This window comes from Giraffa tippelskirchi, chromosome 1, assembly GCF_054371585.1.
Source record: "Giraffa tippelskirchi isolate mGirTip1 chromosome 1, T2T-mGirTip1v1.2.pri, whole genome shotgun sequence".
NCBI classification, from domain to species: domain Eukaryota; kingdom Metazoa; phylum Chordata; class Mammalia; order Artiodactyla; family Giraffidae; genus Giraffa; species Giraffa tippelskirchi.
Genome location: NC_137275.1, coordinates 13,860,092 through 13,880,365, shown reverse-complemented (window position 1 = coordinate 13,880,365; position 20,274 = coordinate 13,860,092). Strand labels below are relative to the sequence as shown.

Below are 20,274 nucleotides of genomic sequence, written 5' to 3'. Positions count from 1 at the left end.
GCGGAGCTGGTCTCAAACCCTGGTCAGTCTCACTGCAGTGAGCAGCCAGGCTGCAAGATGGGGGGCACCCCTACATTCACAGCATCAGCCCCTCCGAGGGCAGCCGGGAGCAGTGTCCCCGTATAGACGGCCCTTTCCCAGGAGGCAAGACTCGCCCATGGAAAGATGGGGAGCAGGTTTCATGGGCCGTTTAGCAGCTGTCTTTCCCCTGCACACGGACTGCCAGGGACATCAGCCCGCACCCACCCCCAGGGGACAGTGAGACTTGGGGTGGAGGACTGATTTTTTTTTCTCTTTTGGGGCATCTCCCTAACCTTCCACCGGAGCCCACATTTCTTTTATGATCAGGAAGCATTCAGTGTGAGAAGGTGGAGGGTGTGGGCCACATGAGGCCTGGCCCCCTCCCTCAGATGCCGGCCAGTCCTGCCCTGGCCCCCTCAGGGCCTCTGGGAAGACCACTGGCTCTAACAGTGACCTCTGGGGGCCACACTGACTCGACTGGCCAGTGCAAGACCATCCCACCTGCCCTGGAGCAAGGGAGGCTTAAGAAATTCTGGCCAGCAGAACATGACCATTCTAAGTCGTTAAAGACATCAGCCTAATGTCCAGAGAAAGGAGATTCTATACAATAAGAAATAATGTTAATAAATATTGTTTCTATATATATCTTATATATATATGTGCGTGTGCCACTCAGTTTTGTCCGACTCTATGGGACCCCATGGACAGTAACCCACTAGGCTTCTCTGTCCACAGGATTCTCCAGGCATGGATTGCCATGCCCTCTTTCAGAGGATCTTCCCAACCCAGGGATCAAACCCAGGTCTCCTGCATTGCAGGCAGACTCTTTACCATCTGAATCACAAGCGAAGCCTTATATACATAATAAACAGCACATATAAATTTTGATTTATATATATATATATCTATGTAATAACTAATGTTAAAAAAAATTACAACGCAAAACCAGAAATAAAAACAGCAAACTATGAAGCACTTCTCTCTGGGTTTCAAGTGATGGATAATTTCAATCTTTATGTTTTCTATATAGTTCAAGTTTTCTATAACAACCATAAACACTTCTGCAATCTGAGTGGGATAAAAAAAAGCCCCCTTTATGACATACACACTTTCTCCTTTCTTCTGAGGTTTGAACCTTCAGGAAGCACTTTTCCCTGACACCAGGAATGAACCATTTCCCTTGGGCAGGATAACACGGTAAGTGTCCACAAGTGGTCAGGCTATACATCACTGCCCCCCAACACCCACGCCCATCCTGGCAGCGAGTGCTAGCCAGGGCGGGCCCTTCACTGGCCCCTAGTCCCCAGCTGCTCCGCTCAGACTTGATGGAAAGTCAGTTCAGAAGATGCCACTCCGACCTCAGGCCTGTCATGTCCTCCCACTTGGCTCCATGGTCTACCCCTCAATTTGGATGAGAACCCAGATGGTGTGTCTCCTTGTAGACCCCACCACAAGTTAAAGAGGATGAAAATGGCTTCGTTCCCTAAATATCCCATGTTGTACTCCCAAACCATCTACACGGCAAAGCCATGAGTGCAACAGAAACCACACTCATTTTTTTCAACAGCGTCGCCAGCATCAGGTTTCCCTGTTGCTATTTAGGTTGGTTAATTAAGCACAGTAGCATAGCATCCCTCGTGGGTCCCTCCAAGCCTCATAACCTACCTCGTCTGTCTGCCAGGCATCGACGGAGAAGCTTGACGGCCTCGCGCCGGCCCTGCTTGGCGGCGAGGGTCAGCCAGTCCACGGCGGTGCAGTTGTTGAGCTCTTCGTCCCCGTCACTGGCCAGCTGTAGGTAGTGCTTTCCCACCTGTAAGCGGGATCTGGTCACACCACACACTGCAGCGGACTCCGTGTGCAGCGCCCGGGGCCCCCAGTCCACGTCCTGCCTTGCCCCTCCGCAGAGCCAGGCAACCTCGGGCTCCCTCACCCTGTCCGCCCGGTGCTCTCAGCCAGAGCGGCGTCTGATGAGATGAGAGAGGGGGTGGGGGCATGCGGACAGGCAGGAGGCAGGGCTGGCATCAGAGGAGGTGATGCCCAAGTTCAGGAGTGAGTTGGACAGAGGTGAACACATACATGCGCCCTAGAGGGTGGTGGGAAGAAAAGCAACACACCACAAACATGGAAACCCCACAAACGGGGGCCCGCGCGTGGCAGCAGACTGTACCCACGCCCAGCGAGCATGCTCAGCACCTGCTTGTCCCGGGCCCCCCGAGCTGGGGACCGCAGCCCGAGCCTCCCTGCGGACACTGGTCCTTACCTCTGTCTGTGCCTTGGGGTCCCCAGCCTTGGCCCTCTCCAGGACTTCCTCAAAGGGGGTGTCCACATCTCCCTTTGCTGGTCCTTTAACACAGGAAAGCAAGCAGATGGACTGTCACCATGCTGGGCCTTGTCGCTTGTCGGAGGACGAGAGGGGCTGGCAGGAACGGGCTTCAGCCCCAAGTCAGCAGCACGGGAGCAGGTGTGGACAGGACCTGCCAGGACACTCCCTCCACTGCCTCACAGCCAGGGAGCAAGGACCCCAAAGCCGCTGAGGGGTTCCAGGAAGGAACCCCTGTTCCAGGCACAGGGACAGAGCAGAGCACAGAGCAATAACCACCGTCACCCCCGGGCTCACTGCAGCCAGAGCTGCTGATCTCAGGCTTGAATAGGGCTCTAGAAAAGATGCAAGAGATGGTACGAAAGCCCCCGAGGTTCCTTATTTAATGATTTAAAGAACCTGCACCCCAATGCCAAGCATCCCAATAAACAAACCAAATCTATGTTTTCCAAGATGGTCATCTACACCCGATTGACTTTGGGAGGTCATAATCACAGTACATACATTTTGAAATATACACATATGTATTTGTAATACTGAATCACAACCAACTTCCCATGTTGCTCTGCAATGAAATGTACCACTTCAGGGGCTCAGAAATCCCACCGAGGGGACACTCAGGGCCTCTGGGCTTCTCCTCTCCATTGGACCTTTAGATTATTCCCCGACTCCCTAATTTTATAAAACGATGCCACAAAGCAATCTGTGTGTGTATTTTTATTTGGGGGGCATTCTCCTGGCATGGGTTCTTCAGGTGAATTACTTGATCCAAGGGTCCAAATATCAGATACCTCGTGCAATATTTACTTCGTAAAACGTTATCTTGAGTTACAAAAGCATCATGTAACTTCAATGATTTCACTACAACCTCTCCTGCAGTGCGCAGCATAACAAAAAGTTTTTTTTTTTTTAAATCACTTTTCACCAGTCCCTTTTTCTGGTTTAAGCAACCAATACAGGGGGCCTATGCCCGACAACCACACCTTGCCTCCACCCATGGTCACGTCCCATCTTAGCAGGTGCTTATCTGGGGTTAACAGACTCTCGATCTCCAGACACTTCTAGAAATGGAAGGCAGAATTCAGGGAAATAAGAGCAGTCCCTAGGAACAGTGCTGGATGTCTAGCTATCCCGACCCATCCCTCCAGACCTTTCCCAGGACCAGCTCAGTCCACCAGGCTCCGAGTTGGCCCCTGCGTGCAGGGTGCCCGAGTCTACACACCCAGGAGCCCGGTCAGGAGGCAGCAGGGCAGGGGCCTACGGTGACACAGCTCTGAAGTTCAAAGGCAGAGCGGTTGCATCCAGTTTGGAGCACATGGGAGCGGGAGAGGGATGGCTCAAAGGGGAAGATTCTTCCTGAGACTCACAGGTCAGGCCCTTGCGCTGCGCCCCTCTTGCTGGACGGCTTTCAAACATGATGATACCCGCCCCCCTGTGGAGATCCTCCTGCTGAGCTTCCTCACCGAGGTCCTGGGACCTCACCCGTCCTGGGCCCAGGACGTCCACCCCAGCCCAGTGGCCCCGGACCTTGGTGCTTCTTAGTCATCAAGGTCAGCTCTCCCTTCTGGCTGCTGTCACACTCTCTGCTGGCCCTGGAATGCACTTTCCGGCCAAGGGCTCAGACTAAGAGAACAAAGAGAAGGAGGGTGTGCGGGGTTAGAGAAATCTGACCCGAGTGTGAATCTGCCTTTAGCACTCTGAGCCTTCGGAGTGAAAGAACATTGCTACCCCATCGGTAAACTGGAGAAGGGAATGGCAACCCACTCTAGTGTTGTTGCCTGGAAAATTCCATGGACAGAAGAGTCCGGTGGACTACAGTCCATGGGGTCACAAAGAGTCAGAGTCAGATACGACTAAGTGATGGAGCATCTATCAGTAAACAAAGGATGTGGCAGTCCCTCCTACCCTGCACTCTGGGGAGACACAGGATGAGAAAGCACAGGATACTGACCTCAGAGGGCGGAGGGGCAGATCAAAGGAATGATTTCCGTGAGCCCAGACTCTTGCATCTTCCCCGTACACAGAAAAGCACTAAATTCCCTAACTCAAGATATCTGGTTTTCTTTAATTAACAGTAATCTACTGATGTTCTGACTACCTGATCTTTGTTGCAAAAACTCCTGTGTATCCTGGCTCCTCCCTTGCCTCTTGGGAGCAGTATTTCAGAGCAATCTGAGATCTGAGAGACTGTTCCAGGGTTAAGTCTTCAATTTTGTCCACCAAATAAAGCATAATTCTCAACTTTTAGGCTGTGCATTTTTTTTTCAGTTGACAGTGCTGTGTGACCGTGCGAGAGTCATTTCCAATCCCATCATCAATATCCAGCCATAGGACTGTTAATGAAGAATGGGACACTTGGGATTAGATGCCTGGTCCAGAGTTGGGTGTTCTCAGGGTGAGTCCCCTTTCCCTCTCCATGCCCTACCTCTCTACTGACCCCAGGGCCTCCCTGGCTCACTGAGGCCGCGTGTCCCAGCTCAACACCAGGTACCTCCTGCGAGTTCAGAGCTCTTTTCCTGACCGACTGAATTCGCAAGTCCAAGGTCATGGAAGATTTAAGCATAGATCTATTGGCTAAAAAGATTATTCTGTCCATGATTAATTTTCCACAGAAGTTATTCATAGCCTGACATTTTGTCATGAAATGAAAGAAGGGCCCTGAAAACTGTCCCCTCCCTCGGCACAGCCCATCTCCATGTTCCTGCGTCTCTCACAGTCCCACATGCCTTTAATGGAGACGATCTGCGTCCAGCAGGTCTGGCCCATCTCTATCCCCTAGGGCAGGACACAGATCAGCAAATGCTGAACAGACAGAGGGATGAATGGACCAACAAGGTAAGAGTTTCCAGCTCTGTCTCCCCAAATCCTCACATGGGGCCTGGAACACATGTGGCCTGGAGATTGAACTGCCAGGCTCATCTTCCTGATTCGAGCAGGTTCTAAGTAGAAATGGACAAGGATGAGTACTGAGCAAGTCAAACGCTCCCACTTTTCAGGACCACCCCAGACTTGTGGGCTGGGGAGCCTCAGGCACCCCCTTCCCAGCAGCCCCGAGGGCTCTGCCAGCCCCTTGATGTCCACCAAGTTCTCCCGGAGCTGGCTGGGAGCAAGAGAGAGAAGCTGGCTTCTAGTTTCACCCGGCTGCTGCAATCTAGATTGGCTGGAGTGCATTGTTTAAATTGCTGAATGCAGGCCAAAGGCTCTGAGAAGAAGAGCACAATTTGAAACACGCAGTGAGCAACTGTGACGCTCCCGTCTCTTGGGGCTGCTGCCCTTCTATATCCTTACTCGCTGGCCCCAGGGCAAGGCCTTGGCCTCCCAGAGTCCCGGGTCCTCTCCTGATGCCCGCCACGTGGGCCGAGCTGAGGGAAAGGTGACAAGAACCCAAGGGCATCCCATGTGTCCTTCTCATCACTGTGGGCAGCTGGGTCACCCTGCACCAGGGTGTGCCCCATCAGCCTTCGAGATGCTGACCCTGGTTCGCATGAGCACACAGGAAGGACAATCCTTGAGACCCTGTCTCTCCCAGGGGCCTGGCTGAGCTCTAAGGTGGGGGGCCCGGCCAGGAGGTCCCAGCTTCCCACAGGCCCGAGCAGGAGTCATGGACCTCGCCCCTCATCACTCACTCAGCAGACATTTACCAAGCACTGGCCCTGGACCAATCTGGGTGCCAGGAGCCAAGGGCACTGAACTGAAAGAGGTAGGAACCTTGCTCTCCCTACCCACCCAGGAGCCCGGCAAGGACAGCCACAGTCCAACAGTGCAGGCTCAGGGGAATCTATGGAGGTGCCAGGAGTCATCAATCCTGATGGGATAGGCCTTTTGGAGGAGGTGACGCCCAAGACTTGGAATGCAAAGAGGAGGAAAAGGTAAGGGATGAAGGGCGTATTGTCAAGTTTTCTGAGGTCTCAGGAAGCCATCTGACCTGAGAGAGCCTCACTGCCCCAGCCATCTGTCCTCACAACAGGTCACCCTAGAGTGAGGGGGTCACAGGGATGCTACAGCTACCAGACAGACCAGGGCTTCCATCAGAGTCAGGATAAATAATCCAGGTACAGAGCTCCTGAGATCATCGAGCCAGCACCTCCACCAGACAAGGAGAAACTGAATGTTTATGGCTGTGACTTGTCCCTAGGGCAGCAGGGACTCAGCACTTTGCATCCATCCCCTCACCCCATCACCTTCTGGCCTTCCTCGGGGACCATTCTCGCCGTCCAGCTCTGAACCCCACTGTGGAACTGCCTGCCCAACCCCCAGGCCCACCTGATAGCTCCAGCCAGAGGCCTGAAATCAGTCTAGCTCCTCTGAAGCCCAGTCCACCCACTGCCCTGCATTGACACCAGCCTTGGCTCCCATGGTTGTCCACGGTCATCTCCATGTAACAGAAATCACGCTGCTTCTCTCCTTTAAAGGCTTTAATGCTCCCCAGAACACCCACTGGAGAACACCCTGACCCTCGAGGCCCTACTTGAGATTGTCTGACCTCTTGACACCATGTCCAACCCCTGCCCAGAGCCATCAACCTTGGAGCCCTTCATGTCCTGTGTATCTTGCATTGTTTGGGCCTCCCTTCACTGACCCAGGATCTCCCTCCTGGAGGCCTTGCCCACTGTCTCCTGCACCCGCTGGGCAGGCCCTCAGTTAACACCGGGGTGAATACTTCCTGGCAAACAGAACCCCCACCAGGGGTTGCAGACACCATTCCTGTCTGCAGCCCTGTGGCCACCTAAACAAGTGCCAGCCCCGCACTCAGAACTGAAGGCTTTGCGGACTTGGCTCTCCTGAGGGCCTGTGAACCCTGCAACCCATTGAGGTCAGTAGAGAGGGCGCCTCGTACTCCGTGGCCCTTGCCTGGTGCTCCCCACCGAGGACAGAGTTACTTGGTTTCTCTGTCTCTCTCTCCCCTTGAGCCTTCACCTCGCTTGAGTGTGAAGACCAGCCTGGGCTCCAACCCCGGCCACCCCTGCTGTGCTGGTACACAGGGCGCTGCTCTGAGCCGCGATGCAGGAGGCAGGCCCAGGGCCCCGGGCACTCCAGAGCTCATCTGTGGTCACCGCTGCCACCAGAGGCCATCACAGTGGCTGAGTACGGACTCACAGACTGTGTTCCATCTCGACTTGACCCCTCCCCAGCTGGTGGCCTGGGGTCCTCTACTTAACCCCTGATGCTTGCTCCTTGGAAGAAAAGCTATGACCAACCTAGACAGCATATTAAAAAGCAGAGACATTACTTTGCCAACAAAGGTCCATCTAGTCAAAGCTATGGTTTTTCCAGTAGTCATGTATGGATGTGAGATTTGGATTATAAAGAAAGCTGAGCACTGAAGAATTGATGCTTTTGAACTGTGGTGCTGGAGAAGACTCCTGAGAGTCCCTTGGACTGCAATGAGGTCAAACCAGTCCATCCTAAAGGGAATCAGTCCCAAATATTCATTGGAAGGACTGATGCTGAATCTGAAACTCCAATACTTTCGCCACCTGATGTGAAGAGCTGATTCATTTGAAAAGACCCTGATGCTGGGAAAGATTGAAGGCGGGAGGAGAAGGGGATGACAGAGGATGAGATGGTTGGATGGCATCACCGACTCAATGGACATGAGTTTCAGTAGACTCGGGAGTTGGTGATGGACAGGGAAGCCTGGTGTGCTGCAGTCCGTGGAGTCACAAAGAGTCGGACACGACTGAGCAACTGAACTGAACTGGACATGGTTGGAGAATTAGTTAACGTAAACAAGGACCACAGCGAAGCCTAGCCTGGGAAGTGCTATTTCATCTTCCTCTTGCTGTTACTTACTGGTACTTGATTGATGCTCAGCAGAACTTTGCTAGATGGACAGGGAAGTTAATTAAAACTAACCCCAATCCCTCCCTGGGTGGATGATCTCTGAGCTGTGCAGGGCTGGCAGGGAGGGGTCTGCTGTGTTCAACTCAGCGATGGTGACGGCATAAAGGAAAGGGACACAGCACAGCCCAGACGTGTGGGGTCGGGAGCCCGAGGCTGCCAACCTGCCCAGAACTCACTCAGTACTCTCTGCCCCTCCCCTCGGGGACAGAAGCCAGTGGAGACCACATCTGCTTCCTGACTCCGCTTATCTGAAACCGGCAGTCTTGACTTGGTCTGTCCTCGGAGGCTGTTTCGCTTCACCCAGATTGAAACCAAGCATGTTTCCAGCCCTGGTCTCCGCGCCCTGTGGCTGCGGGGTAGTGTTTGTGGCTGGGCCGAGACTCCAGATCAGGCCTGGGTCTGCCCAAAGGCCTTGGAGACAAAGCAGAGATCTCTGAAGGAGATGTGGAGCTCAGAAGGGCCCAGTGGGTGTGTTTCTGGGGTAAGGTGGGCACTGGTCCAGCACGATTGCACAGGGAAGCTCAGGCTTGGTTCACCCTCCAGAGTCCGGAGGTCCCTGCAGCTCCGCAGGGGGCAGGAGGCCTTATGGGACAGGAAACTGGGGTCACCCCTGCACCCATCAACTCAGTGCCGGCCACTCTGGCAAGTCAGGGGCTCAGTTTCCTGGTCTCTAAGTGGGGACAAGGATAGAGCCCCCCTCTCGGGATGCCGTAAGCGGTCACGTAAAGCCTCCGAGTCCGCAGTGCACCTGGCAGGTGTCAACCATGGGCCTGGGACCTCTGCATGGAGTAGGGGTGGTGCTGAGCTGGGGGTGGTCACCTCAGGCAGCCAGCTTCTCAAGGGGAAAAATGAAACAACAAGGCTGAGTGAGCAGAAGAAGGGTGGGGTGGGGGCTGGGACCCCCTTAACTGATATGGAGCACCTGGGGGAGAGGAGGACCCTGTGACCACAAAAGTCACGGCATCTTGCCTTGTGGTGGTGCAAGACATGAGAAGGCACAGGCACACGTGCACACACACACGTGCGCACACAAACACACGCACAGTCTGCAGCACAAGCCTCCCACGGGGCGAGAAGAGCCTGACACTCACACGAAGCCCCTGCATGCAGACACACAGGGTCTGAAGCCAAGGTTAAGGCTGGTCACCCAAGAGGGACTGGGTGGGGCCCTAAAACTGGACAGATGCCTCAATGCGCATGGTGACACCCCAGGAGGGGCCTGAATAGGAAGGGGTAGGGGGGAGGAGGCTTGATGACACCCACACAGCACATCAGGTTCTGCAGCTCGAGGAATGGACTCCCTCCCCCGCACCACCACACAGGCATCTAAGGGACCAGGGGCCTTGACTCAGCACCGTGTCCCACGCACTGGGCTGATGAGCACGAGGTCCCAGCATACGGGCTCCATGTGGCTGCTCTGACTTTACAGAAGCAGTCTAAGTGAGGCCTCCCGACTCCCTAGAGGGCTCACAGCTCAAGGCCACCAGCCCAGCCAAGCGTCCCACCCCGGCTGTCTCTGCCCTTCCTGTACCACCTCGTGGGCCCGGACACTCCACACATAAACAGCTCATATGGAGAGATGTGTGCTCCGGCGTCCCGGCCGGGGTGGCCAGGAAACCAGCACTGGCGCCAAACCAGAGAACGGTTTTCAAACTGCAGACATCAACCCAGGTCACAGAACCAATGGAACTGCCCAAAGCGGCATTTGTTTGCACATAAAAGCAAGAGCATGGAGACTTACCAGACAGCCAGGCACACAGTAAAGGCAAGTATTGTTTTGGAAATTTCCATTCCCACTGCATGTGCGTGTGTGTGTGTGTTGTGTGCGTGCAGGCACGTGGGCGTGGGTGGTAGGTTATGACTACGGCACATGTATTTCTTGCTGTGGGCAGAGGTCGGAAAGTCTAACAGGCGGTAAGCCACGAAGGGAAGCCACAGGGCTTTCACCACCCCTGGAGCTCGTGTCCCTAGCGGGCTCTGTTTTGATCACTCTACCAACAATGGGAGCCAAGGTCCCTGTTTCACAGGGTTGGTCACTGTGAGTATAAGACACAAACTGAGAAGCACTGCATGGGTTATTAGAAAAAGTAATGCTGATGCCTATATTTTCCCCAAACATCACAGCCGGAGACCCAGGGATCCTTGCTTTTATGAAACTCACAGAAGGCTTGAGGCTTTTTACCTACAACAGCCCCCGAAGCACAAAAGAGCCTTTCACGGCAGCTCCTGTTATGGCCCGCTGCCCAGTGCTGCTCACCCCTGCTGTAGCTCAATCCCAAGCCTGACACATGAGCATCACCACTCCGATCCTTCCATCCTTCCTTCCACCCCGTCACCCGGGAGGTCCAGGGCTCTCTCCAGGCCAAGCCCACCCCAGGCGAGGTCAGTTCTTCCCTCTGGCCCTTGCCCATGCTGTGCTCTCTCCCCCTGCAGGCTCCAACTTGCTCAGGCATCATCTCTTCCCAAGGCAGGCCCCCAGCTCCCTCCCAAGCCCGGCACCAGGGCCACCTCTGTGCTCCCCAGGCCCCACGTTTCCAAGAGACTGTGGACCCCTCAGAGGCAGGGCTCACCTGTGCCACGGATGGCTGCTCAGGGCTGGTAGGAGGCCGTGCCCAGTGAGCAGCGGGTGGACTGACCAAACCCTGGCGACCCTTCCCCGGTGTCAATGAGGCGGCCAGCACCACTACCAGCGGTCCCAGCCCACCCGGGGCCTCACACTCCCTCATCCTGGCCCCTGAGCAGTGCCTCCTGGGACAGGCAGGAAGCCTGGCGGGGGCCCAAGAGTAGACTGGGGCTTGGGGCCATCCTTGGCCGCCAGGCCTGGGCATGGAGGACGGTGGTCCAGAGGGCAACGGGGACCTGGCCCAGGTGAATTCCAGGCTGTCAGCTGGCCTCCAAGGGGAGTGGCCACGTGAGGCCCCCAGACCAGGCAGAGCGACCTGGCCGAACGGCCACCTGAAAAGTGGCCACGGTGGATGGGGAATTATGATGTGGGCCGCCCCGAGTGCTGGGGGGGACCAGAAGGGAGCCTACCTCCCGCCACCTCCCACTACACAGCACCTGGTGCAGACCACCTGCCGAGTCCCTGAGCAGGTGGGAGCCGGTACATTCGATGATAAATAAAGGAAGGAAACACTATATCTGCTGCAGCCCAAGTCTATGAACTTGGGAGCAAAGCCTGCTGGGAGGTGGGAGTCAACAGGCCTGGGTGGAGCGGTTGGGCCCCTGACTTCAGGGGGCGCCCGCCTGCGGAAGGAACCTTGCAGGGGCATCTGGACCACGTGCCAGGACCCGGGTGTCCGTGCTGCCTACAGAACACCCCCCGGGGAAGGACAGTCCGGCATCCCGGGCCCCGCCCCTTACCTGTTCCATCCATCCTCTCTCGGCTCCTGGCCTGCGAGGCCTGGGGTATGGCTGGGGCGGCTGGGTCTCTCGCATCTGATCCAGGTCCAACTTGGGGTCCAGGAGCGGAGGATGCCCCACTGATCTCCTGCTCCACCGAGGTGGTGGCGTTGAGCCGTGAGCGGGCCTGGGGCTGCGATGGCGGCAGAGGATGGGAGCCAGAGGGGCTCGGAGGAGGGGCGCTGGAAGCCATCCTGACACGAGAAAAACCAGGGGGTCAAACACATGAGGCCAGCCAAGCCCAGGCTGCCCTGGCCTCTAGCTTTTGGTGGAGAGACGGGACGGCAAAGGGAAATGGAAGGGCGCTGCCCAGCATTCCATGTGATCTCACTCAACCTCATGACAGCCCCCCTACCCACCGTGAAGACACTCCCATTTTACAGATGAGGAAACTGAGGGAGGAAACTCGCTCGAGGCCCACTGGCTCGGCAGGTCCCACAGCAGCCATGAGCTCGGCCCTCAGTCTCCAGGCCTTGAGTCCCGGGCCTCAGGTGTGCTCATCTGAGAAATGTGGATGTGGAAGGTCGGGAGGATTCAGTGAGATGGTCCACACAGAGCCCTGGGCACAGTGTCTGGCTGCACTGGATGAAGCTGGTCTCCCAATCTGTCCACCCAAAATCTGTGCAGGGGACCTATTGGAAGATGGGGGATCTTTGCAGATGTAATCAAGGATCTTGACAAGAGAGCATCCTGACTTAGAGTAGGCCCTAATCCAAGGACCGGGGTCCTTATAAGAGGGTAACACACAGACAGAGGAGGCTGCCACATGGAGGAGGAGGCAGAGATGGGAGATGCGGCTGCAGGCCCAGAGACACCAACAACACCCGAAGTCAGGAAAGACAAGGAAGGACTCTTTCGCAGAGCCCCCCAGACAACCAAACCCGCCGACATCCTGATCGTGGACTTCTGCCTCCAGAGCTGTGAGATGAAAAGTTTCTGTTGTTTAAAGCCACCAAGTTCCCATCAATTTCTTATTAGAGCCCTAGGAAAGGAATACACTGGCACAAAGCAAAAGTTAAATAAACTTGAGAAGGGCTTCCCTGGTGGTCCAGTGGCTAAAACTCTGAGCTCCCAATGCAAGGGGCCCAGGTTCGATCCCTGGTCAGGGAACTAGATCCCACATGCTGCGATGAAACTATACCCCATGCCTCAGTGAAGATCCGGTACAGCCAAATAAATGAATAATAAAATATTTTTAAAAATAAATAAACATGAGAAGCAGAGGGAGGGAGGGAAAGGGGGAGAGGAAGAGGGGTGGAAGACAGGTGCGGGGGGAACACAGCCTCTGGAGCAGGATGTGGTCAGGCCTCGCCAATTCCAAAGCCCCCACGCCAGGCCTGAACCCAGAACACAACTCAGTGAGCCTGACGGCACCGGATATGAGACCATGCTAGACGTGGGTGATGGAAACCGGGGGGCTGGTGTGTCGGAACAGATGACTGGAACAGACTGGCAAGCACAGAGATCCGTTGACCAACGGGGGCAAAGGGCTCGATTAGTCAATACTGCTGTTTAGCAACAGGCGAAAATCACCACTGACACAACTGAGCATGACCACGAGCCCCAGACCACGGGGCTGAGAGCTCCAGGCCTTCCCCAGCCTCAGGACCCCGCACCGGGGCCCTGGGGAGTGGAGGTGGGCTTCCGTGGACACAGACACTGAAGCAGAGAGGACCGCGTGCACTGTGCGGGGGATCCCCAAGGGTCCCATGGCTTCCACCCCAGCCTCAAGGCCACATCCACCCTCTTCACTGAGATGAGGAAATGGGAGCAGAGCAGGGAAAAGCCGGGGGTGAGGAATCCGGCTCCCAGACTAACCCATCGCTGCCACTGTGCCTGCCAGCTCTGGGGTCCTGAGCGGGTCACGTTCCTCTCTGCCTCTCAGTTTCCTCGACTATAAACAGTGGTACTGTGAGGACTACATGAGATCAGAGACCAGAAGGGCCAGGCTCCCAGGTATCCAAAGTGCCCAGCTCCAGCTCCCCCGAGCCTGCGTGAGTGGGTACCTGATGCGTGCCTGGAGACCACCGACACCGGAAGAGTAAGAGGAGGCCCCAGGCACCACGCCACTTCCCCGGGGCTACACATCCACGTCTGCACCATTCCCAGCTAGGGCTGTGTCCCAGAGATAGGACCTGCATCTGCCAAAGGACCCTGGAGATTTCAATCTGGGCAGGCCTCCCTCGGAGGGACCGAGCCCTTATTTTAAAACATCCCCTTGGCTGCGAACCAAAAGCGCGTCAAGCCACACAGATCTCTGCTTGGAAACCAATGCGGTGCTTGGTGCTGTTCCTGAAAGCCAGGCTTCCGGGAACCAAACAAAGAGGCAACTTTTGTGAAATCCATCATCTGGGTAGATGGGCAGGCAGGCCCGGTGGGCAGGCGGCCAGCCGCAGAAGGGTGGAGAAAGTCAGCCACAGATTCGGCCGACAGAACCCAGTTGTACAGGTCCCTGGCCGATCCGAGACAAACCACGCGGAGTCATGTCTGATCTCACCATCTCCTGTGGCTCCCACTGCCCTGGAATCAAGTGCCACCTTCCTGGAGTGGCAGAGGGCAGCTGGCCTTCAGAGCTGACTTACGCCAGGGATCCTCCGTCACTACTAACAATGCAACGAGCATGTTTGGAATGTGCCCTTCTCAGCAATTCCCACGATTTCTCCTGGGGGGTGCGGGGCAGGGGGCTGGAGGTGGCTGGCCCGAGAGGAGGGTCCTGCTGTTACCCTGCTGTGGTGGATGAAGAGATAACCTGTCCTTCCACGCTCATCCCCTTTCACAGACGCAACCTCAGCTCCAGAAAGGTGAAATCCCTACCCAAGGCCTCGTAGCTCAGGGGCTTGGAGGTGGAATTCAAAACCACACAGCCTCTCGTTCAGAAAGAGCTCGTTTCTGAAAAAGAAGCCTCTCAAAATCTCCTGCCTCTGCTATCTGACCCCCACCATGACTTCTCTTCCCCCATTACTCACTCCCAGACCTTCGGTTCTGTGACCCCCACGTCTTAGCTCTCGAAGTCCTCCCCATACCTGGAAGTGCCCTCTCCGCCAGGACCAATCCTACGCATCGTTCAAGTCAAGGGCCCAACTTGCCCCCTTCTGGGAGTTTCCCAGCTGCCTCTGCCCCGAATCCTGTCTCCATCACCTGCTCTCAGGTAACCACACAGCACCCAGGGCAGGTCTCCTGGAGAGCCCTCTCTCTGCCAGGAGGACAAGAAGAACTCACACATGTCTGTCTCCTCATCTACGAGGAAGGATGGGTCAGGAGGGACAGCACCATCCCTCAACAGCAGGACACAATTTTTCCACCAAAAACCAACACAGGGAGTGAATGTCAGTTCTACCTTTCATTAGTAGCTACTTAGGGCTTCCTTGGTGGCTTAGTGGTAAAGAACCCACCTGCCAGTACAGGAGACATAAGAGATGTGGGTTTGATCCCTGGTTTGGGAAGACCCCCTGGAGGAGGAAATGAAAATCCACTCCAGTATTCTGGCCTGGAAAATCCCATAAACAAGAGGAGCTTGGCGGGCTACAGTCCATGGGGTTGAAAAGAGGCGGACAACTGAGCAACTGAGCACGTAACCTCACAGGGTCTCAGTTTCCCCATCTGTAAAGAGGGAATAATGCCTCCAATGAAGGGGTGCTCTGGGGCGTAAGGGTGTGAAGAAAGAGAAAGCAGTCTACAAACTATCAACCATTAAAAAAAAAAGCCATTTCTCCCAAGTGCAAAACAAAGGCACATTCAGTTGAGAAACACCTTATAATAGAAATTTCAGGAGAACATGTAGCTTCTGGCTGCCCTCTTGGGCTGAGTATCATGCATGTCACATTACAATCACAAGGAAACTTTTAAAGTGAAATCTCTAGTTAGTGAGAATGGACGAACAGAGAAGGATTAATTTTCAGGTTTCCTGAGAGTAGGCCAAACCCTTTGTGGATCAAAGGCCTTGTTACATAAAAACAAATGAAATGACCCGTTGCCATGGATGGGTCACAGAGAAGGCTACAGATGCTCTCCCGGTGTGGAGGGACGCACAGTGGTGTGGGGTCCTTCCTTCTCTGACAGTCTTCTTTCCCACATCTCATTCACTCGGAATACCTGCCTCCGTGCTTTGCAAGGTACATCTGAGGCAGTCTGGCCTGGGGGAAGGAGCCCTGGCTGGAGAAGAGCCGGCCCCATCTCACTGTGTGACCACAGAAAACAGGTCCCTCCCTCCGGGCTGGCCTGGCCGGGCATCCTGAATCCCAACCACAGAACGAGAGCATCAGCATCGCGCTCCGCCCCGCCTCCAAGGCTCCTCCGATGCCTACGGCGGGGGTGGGGTGGGGGGTGGAGGGCGGACAACCCCAACTGCCACCCCAGGGTCAGAGCAGTGGCTTGGAACCTGTCATTGTGTCAGATTCAGAGTGGCCAGCATTCTTTCCACATGAGCATCCAGGCATAATTTTACCCCAGCAACACACAAAAACACCAGCAACCATGGAGCTCGGTTGAGGGTCTGCCACCCCCGGAAGGGGGCTGCTGGGACCACATGACTACTGACAGGTGGGGAATGGCAGCATGTGGACTTCAGCCCAAGCTCTCTAACCCTTGCTTACAAGGGCTGAGCCTACTCAGCTCTTGACCCCCAGGGGACCACCCCACCTCTGAAACAAGCCCTCAGGGGAAGTCTCAAAGACGTTCATGTGCTCTGATGCCGGCTGCAACCTGGGATGCCCACTGTTTCACACCCACCCCACATCCACACCCAACTGTGAACCTGTATGTCTCTGCTCTTACAGGACACCTCTCAGGTGTCTCCATCATACATTCATACATTCCAGCGCCGTCCAGAGAAGGCAGGTGTGAAATTCACAGCCCCTCCAGATGCTTCTACACTATACAGCCATGAGCCACAGCTTGTGTAAGAACGTTTAAAGGTAAGGACATATTTGTATAACTCGGGTGAGCAGGATTTAAAGCTGCATGAGATACTGCCCAGATGAAAACAAAATGCAACTGCAGAAAAAGATGGAAGAAAATCCCCCCCCAGATAGCAATACTGTCTAGGTGTGTGCTCAGTCACTCAGTCGTGTCTGGCTCTTTGTGATCCCACGGACTGCAGCTTGACACACAGTCCTTTGTCCATGGGATTTCCCAGGCAAGAATACTGGAGTGGGTTGTCATTTTCTCCTCCAGGGGATCTTCCCGACCCAGGGATCAAACCCACATCTCCTGCGTCTCCTCCATTGGCAGGCAGATTCTTTATACCACTGAGCCACTGAGGTATTTTTATTTTATTCTTTTTTCTAAATATACTCCCCTAATTTTCTATAATGAATGTGAAGGTTTCTGGAATTACAACAAAATGTTAATTCTGAAACCTATCTGTGACTGAGCCCAAAGGGAGAGGGTTGAGGGGTTCCCAGGGTCTGGGATGTCTGCTCTGGCCTGGACAGCCCAGCCGCCTGGCATGAGGCTGCTCAAGACAAGGGCACAAAACCCTTGGGGGTTCCCAGGTACCTATTTTTGCCCCAGAGTCTTAAGGGCCAAACCAAGGAACATTCCAGCTCTACCAATGTGCCAAGTTCACAGGACTAAGGGGGAATCAGGCTGGGGATGCTCCCGCCTGGCCAGGGTGGGTCAGTGGGCATGAACTGTGGGCTGATTCTGTGCCCAGCCTGTGCTGGACCTCCCTGCCCCACTGAGGATCCTGCAGGGCCGGCCTTCAAGAACTCAGCCCAGATGGGAAAGATGACACCTAAACACCCAACCACCAGGATGGCGCACTTTGGGGGGCGGGGCAGCAGGCACAGAAGGGGGCCACCCTCAGCCGTGGGAAAGGGGCAGGGAGGGGATTCTCCATGAGAGGCCCGGACCAAGCCTTCAGGACAAGCAGGTACAAGCCAGGCAAGGGTGAAGGAGGGGGAGGAACAGAGGTGTGTGGGTATTTCAGTGGGGCACTGCCCAGGAGAAAAGGCAGTGGACAGAGAAGGAGCTGGCAATGTGGTGGGGAAGGTGCAAATGGCGCGGAACTGAGTCTGGGCAGAGGACACAGGAAGGAGAAAAGAGGTTGAGTGGACAGCCAGGAAGCTGGGGCAGGCCCTAAACAAGTGCCAGGCTTGGTGCTGGGGTTGAGGCCCCGGGCAAAAGGAAAATTGAGGGCCAGGCTGCAGGGCAGCGGCAGTTTGAGACCCATCCAGGCTGTGTGGGGACAGGCCAGGGAGACCGAGGAGGGAGCTGGGCAGCCTTCCAGGGAAAGTGAGGAGGCCTGGCCAGGGGCAGGCATCTGAGGACAGCTCCTGGGTGAGGAGAGACAAGAGCATCCCCAACTGAACGAGAGGCTGTGGAAGTAGGATGTGGTCTGACTGGTGGCGCAGGGCCATGGTGGTGGTGCCAGTTTCTGGGGAGAGGATCTGGGGGAGGGGACAGAGCCGTCCGAAGCATGGAGCAACCTCTCTACCAGACCCCTCTCATCACCAGCATCATGGACCAGGGTTTGGTCTCTGTCCAGGCATTTTGGGGACTGAACTAGGTTCCCCTCTGCAACCAGCCCCAAAGGCCTATCCAGCCTTGGCTCGGGAGGGGCAGGGGTGGCCTGAGTGGGGAGCCCTCCAGATCCTTTCTATCCTGGGAAAGAAGATGAGATATGGTCTCCAGGCAACTTTTCCTGTGTCCAATCAAGGCCCAGCTGCTGGGGGAGCAAGTATATAAAGGAACCTTCCTCCAAATCCGGGTCAGATGCCAAGGGGGTGCCGGTGAGAATCACAGCCCCTTGGAGAGGGCACAGGACAGGCAGCGGGGAAGAGTGACCTCTGGGCTTCTCTTGGTGTGGCTTCCTCACTGGGGCTGCAGTGAGGGAGGCAGCCAGCACACCGGGTACCCAGGGCACTGCTCCCTGAGTGATGGATCCCGGAAGGGAAAGCCCTTTACAAATGGGCCGAGTGCCAGGGGTCACTGTCCAAGGTGAGGAAAGGCAGGCACTTGTTCTCAGCGCCTGCCCAGGGGGGCACAGGTTTCCACTAGGCTCTGCCCCATCTGCTGTGGGGTCTTGGGCAGGTCATCAAACCCCAGTGAGCCTTGGTTTCCTCATTTGTCAAATGGGCCAATAATCCTATACCCCTAAGACTACTGGGAGAGTCAAATACTGTATAAGTGTTAGTTCCTTGGAATTTCTTAACATCAATTACAAACACCAGTGTGAGCGGTCCCAGATCCATCACACCCAGAAGAGGTGGGTCAGATTTCCCAGAAAGTTTCCATCTGTCAAAGCAGAAATTGATGTTCCCCCGAGGGCTGGGATCACATGAACCCCCCAACACACACACACACACACACACACACACGCACGCACACATACAATCAGCAGCCCTCATGTCGGGGGGGGGGGGGGCGGTGACAAGCGCCTTCCAGCGGCCCCAGGGGCACTGAGGGCAGCCCAGGGTCTCACCGAGCAGGCCGAGGGCCGCGGGGGAAGGGCCATCATGACGGGGCAACTCGAGACCCATGCTGTGGGGCGCAGGGGGCAGGGGCGTCCCTTTCCACCCACCGGGTCCCCAGCGCCAAGAGCCGCCTTCCTCTGAGGCCGGTTTTCCCGCTGGCGGGGCGGGGGGGTGGGGGGGGTTGGGGGGGCGGTTTCCGAAACCAGGCTCGCGGGCGTGACGGTGCTCAGAGTGCGCGGTGCCCCCACGATGCCCAGGGAGCCCAGGCTTGGGGTTGAGGGGGCGCGCATCCCCGGGAGGAAGCCGCGATCCAGGCTCGGGCAGGGGGAGCCCTGAGTGTCGCGGAGAGGACGGGACCCTGGCCCTCCAACTTCTGGGGAACTTGCAAGGAACACTGGTACCAGCCGCCCACCGCTCAGATGGGGAAACTGAGGCCGAGGCGGGAGGCCAGTCCAGGCGCTCTCTGTTCCCTTTCCAGGTCCCGCTGCGACCCCCCTCGCCCCGAAGTACTCACCGGCCCGCGAGTGGGCCTCACGCGGCGCTGCGATGCCCTTGGGCCTCCGAGCTCGCCACAAAGTTGCTCGGCAGGAGCTGGAGGGACCAGAGCCGAAGGAAAGCAGCCGGGACCAAGCGGGCTGTGCTGGTTTCAGTGGGAGCCGGTGAGCGCGACTAACAGCGCGGGGAGGGGCGGGGCCGGGGAGGGGCCGGGGCGGGGCCGCAGGCCTTCCTCCATTCCCGACGCGGCCCGGAGGACGCGGCGCCGACTCGGCCCGCTGAGCGGCCGGTCTGCCTGCCAATCACTCCGCACCTCCGCCAATCACAGAGCGCCTCGCCGGGCTACAGCCTACAGGCCCACGGCGCTGCCAAGCTCGGGGTCGCCGGGAGGGCGGGTCCGGCCCGCCCACTGCGAAAGTTTCCGAGCCAACTCGGGCCGCGCGGCCCAGCCCGAACCCTGGCACGCCACGCCACACGCACAGGGCGTCCGGGTTGCTGTGCAAGGCTGCACGCCCAAGGGAGAGGCTCAGACGACCTTTCACCCACTACTCTGGCCCCAGGTTCCTCAACTTCAGATTTATTATCATTGCTCTTGCAATATTAACTGACACGTTGAGTGCCTACTATGCACCAGACGCCTTAATTTTCGGCCCCATCAAAGATGGAGAGGGCTGCCCTAATGGAAGAGCACGGATTGGAAATCCCATTAAATGTGACTCGTTTAACCAAGGACTGCTTTAAAAGCACAAGATCAAATGCAATATAGCATGCGTTCAC

At 56.2% G+C, this 20,274-nt stretch overlaps 1 protein-coding gene across 2 annotated transcripts in view; it reads right to left on the bottom strand.

Moving 5' to 3' along the window:
• The window catches only part of WFS1 (wolframin ER transmembrane glycoprotein), a 32,005-nt gene extending 12,314 nt beyond the window's left edge, over positions 1-19,691 (bottom strand). Inside the window, exons 1-4 of one of the 2 annotated variants that reach the window (XM_081496438.1) lie at positions 19,517-19,691; positions 11,549-11,781; positions 2,282-2,364; positions 1,687-1,831 (exon numbers count right to left, since the gene is read on the bottom strand). In XM_081496438.1, the coding sequence (XP_081352564.1) occupies positions 1,687-1,831; positions 2,282-2,364; positions 11,549-11,780 (460 nt within the window). In that variant the 5' untranslated portion in view covers position 11,781; positions 19,517-19,691. Of the gene's footprint in view, positions 1-1,686; positions 1,832-2,281; positions 2,365-8,134; positions 8,227-11,548; positions 11,782-19,516 lie in introns of those variants that run through there. The other variant, XM_081496528.1, reaches the window with a different exon arrangement.
• Positions 19,692-20,274: the final 583 nt, after the last annotated feature.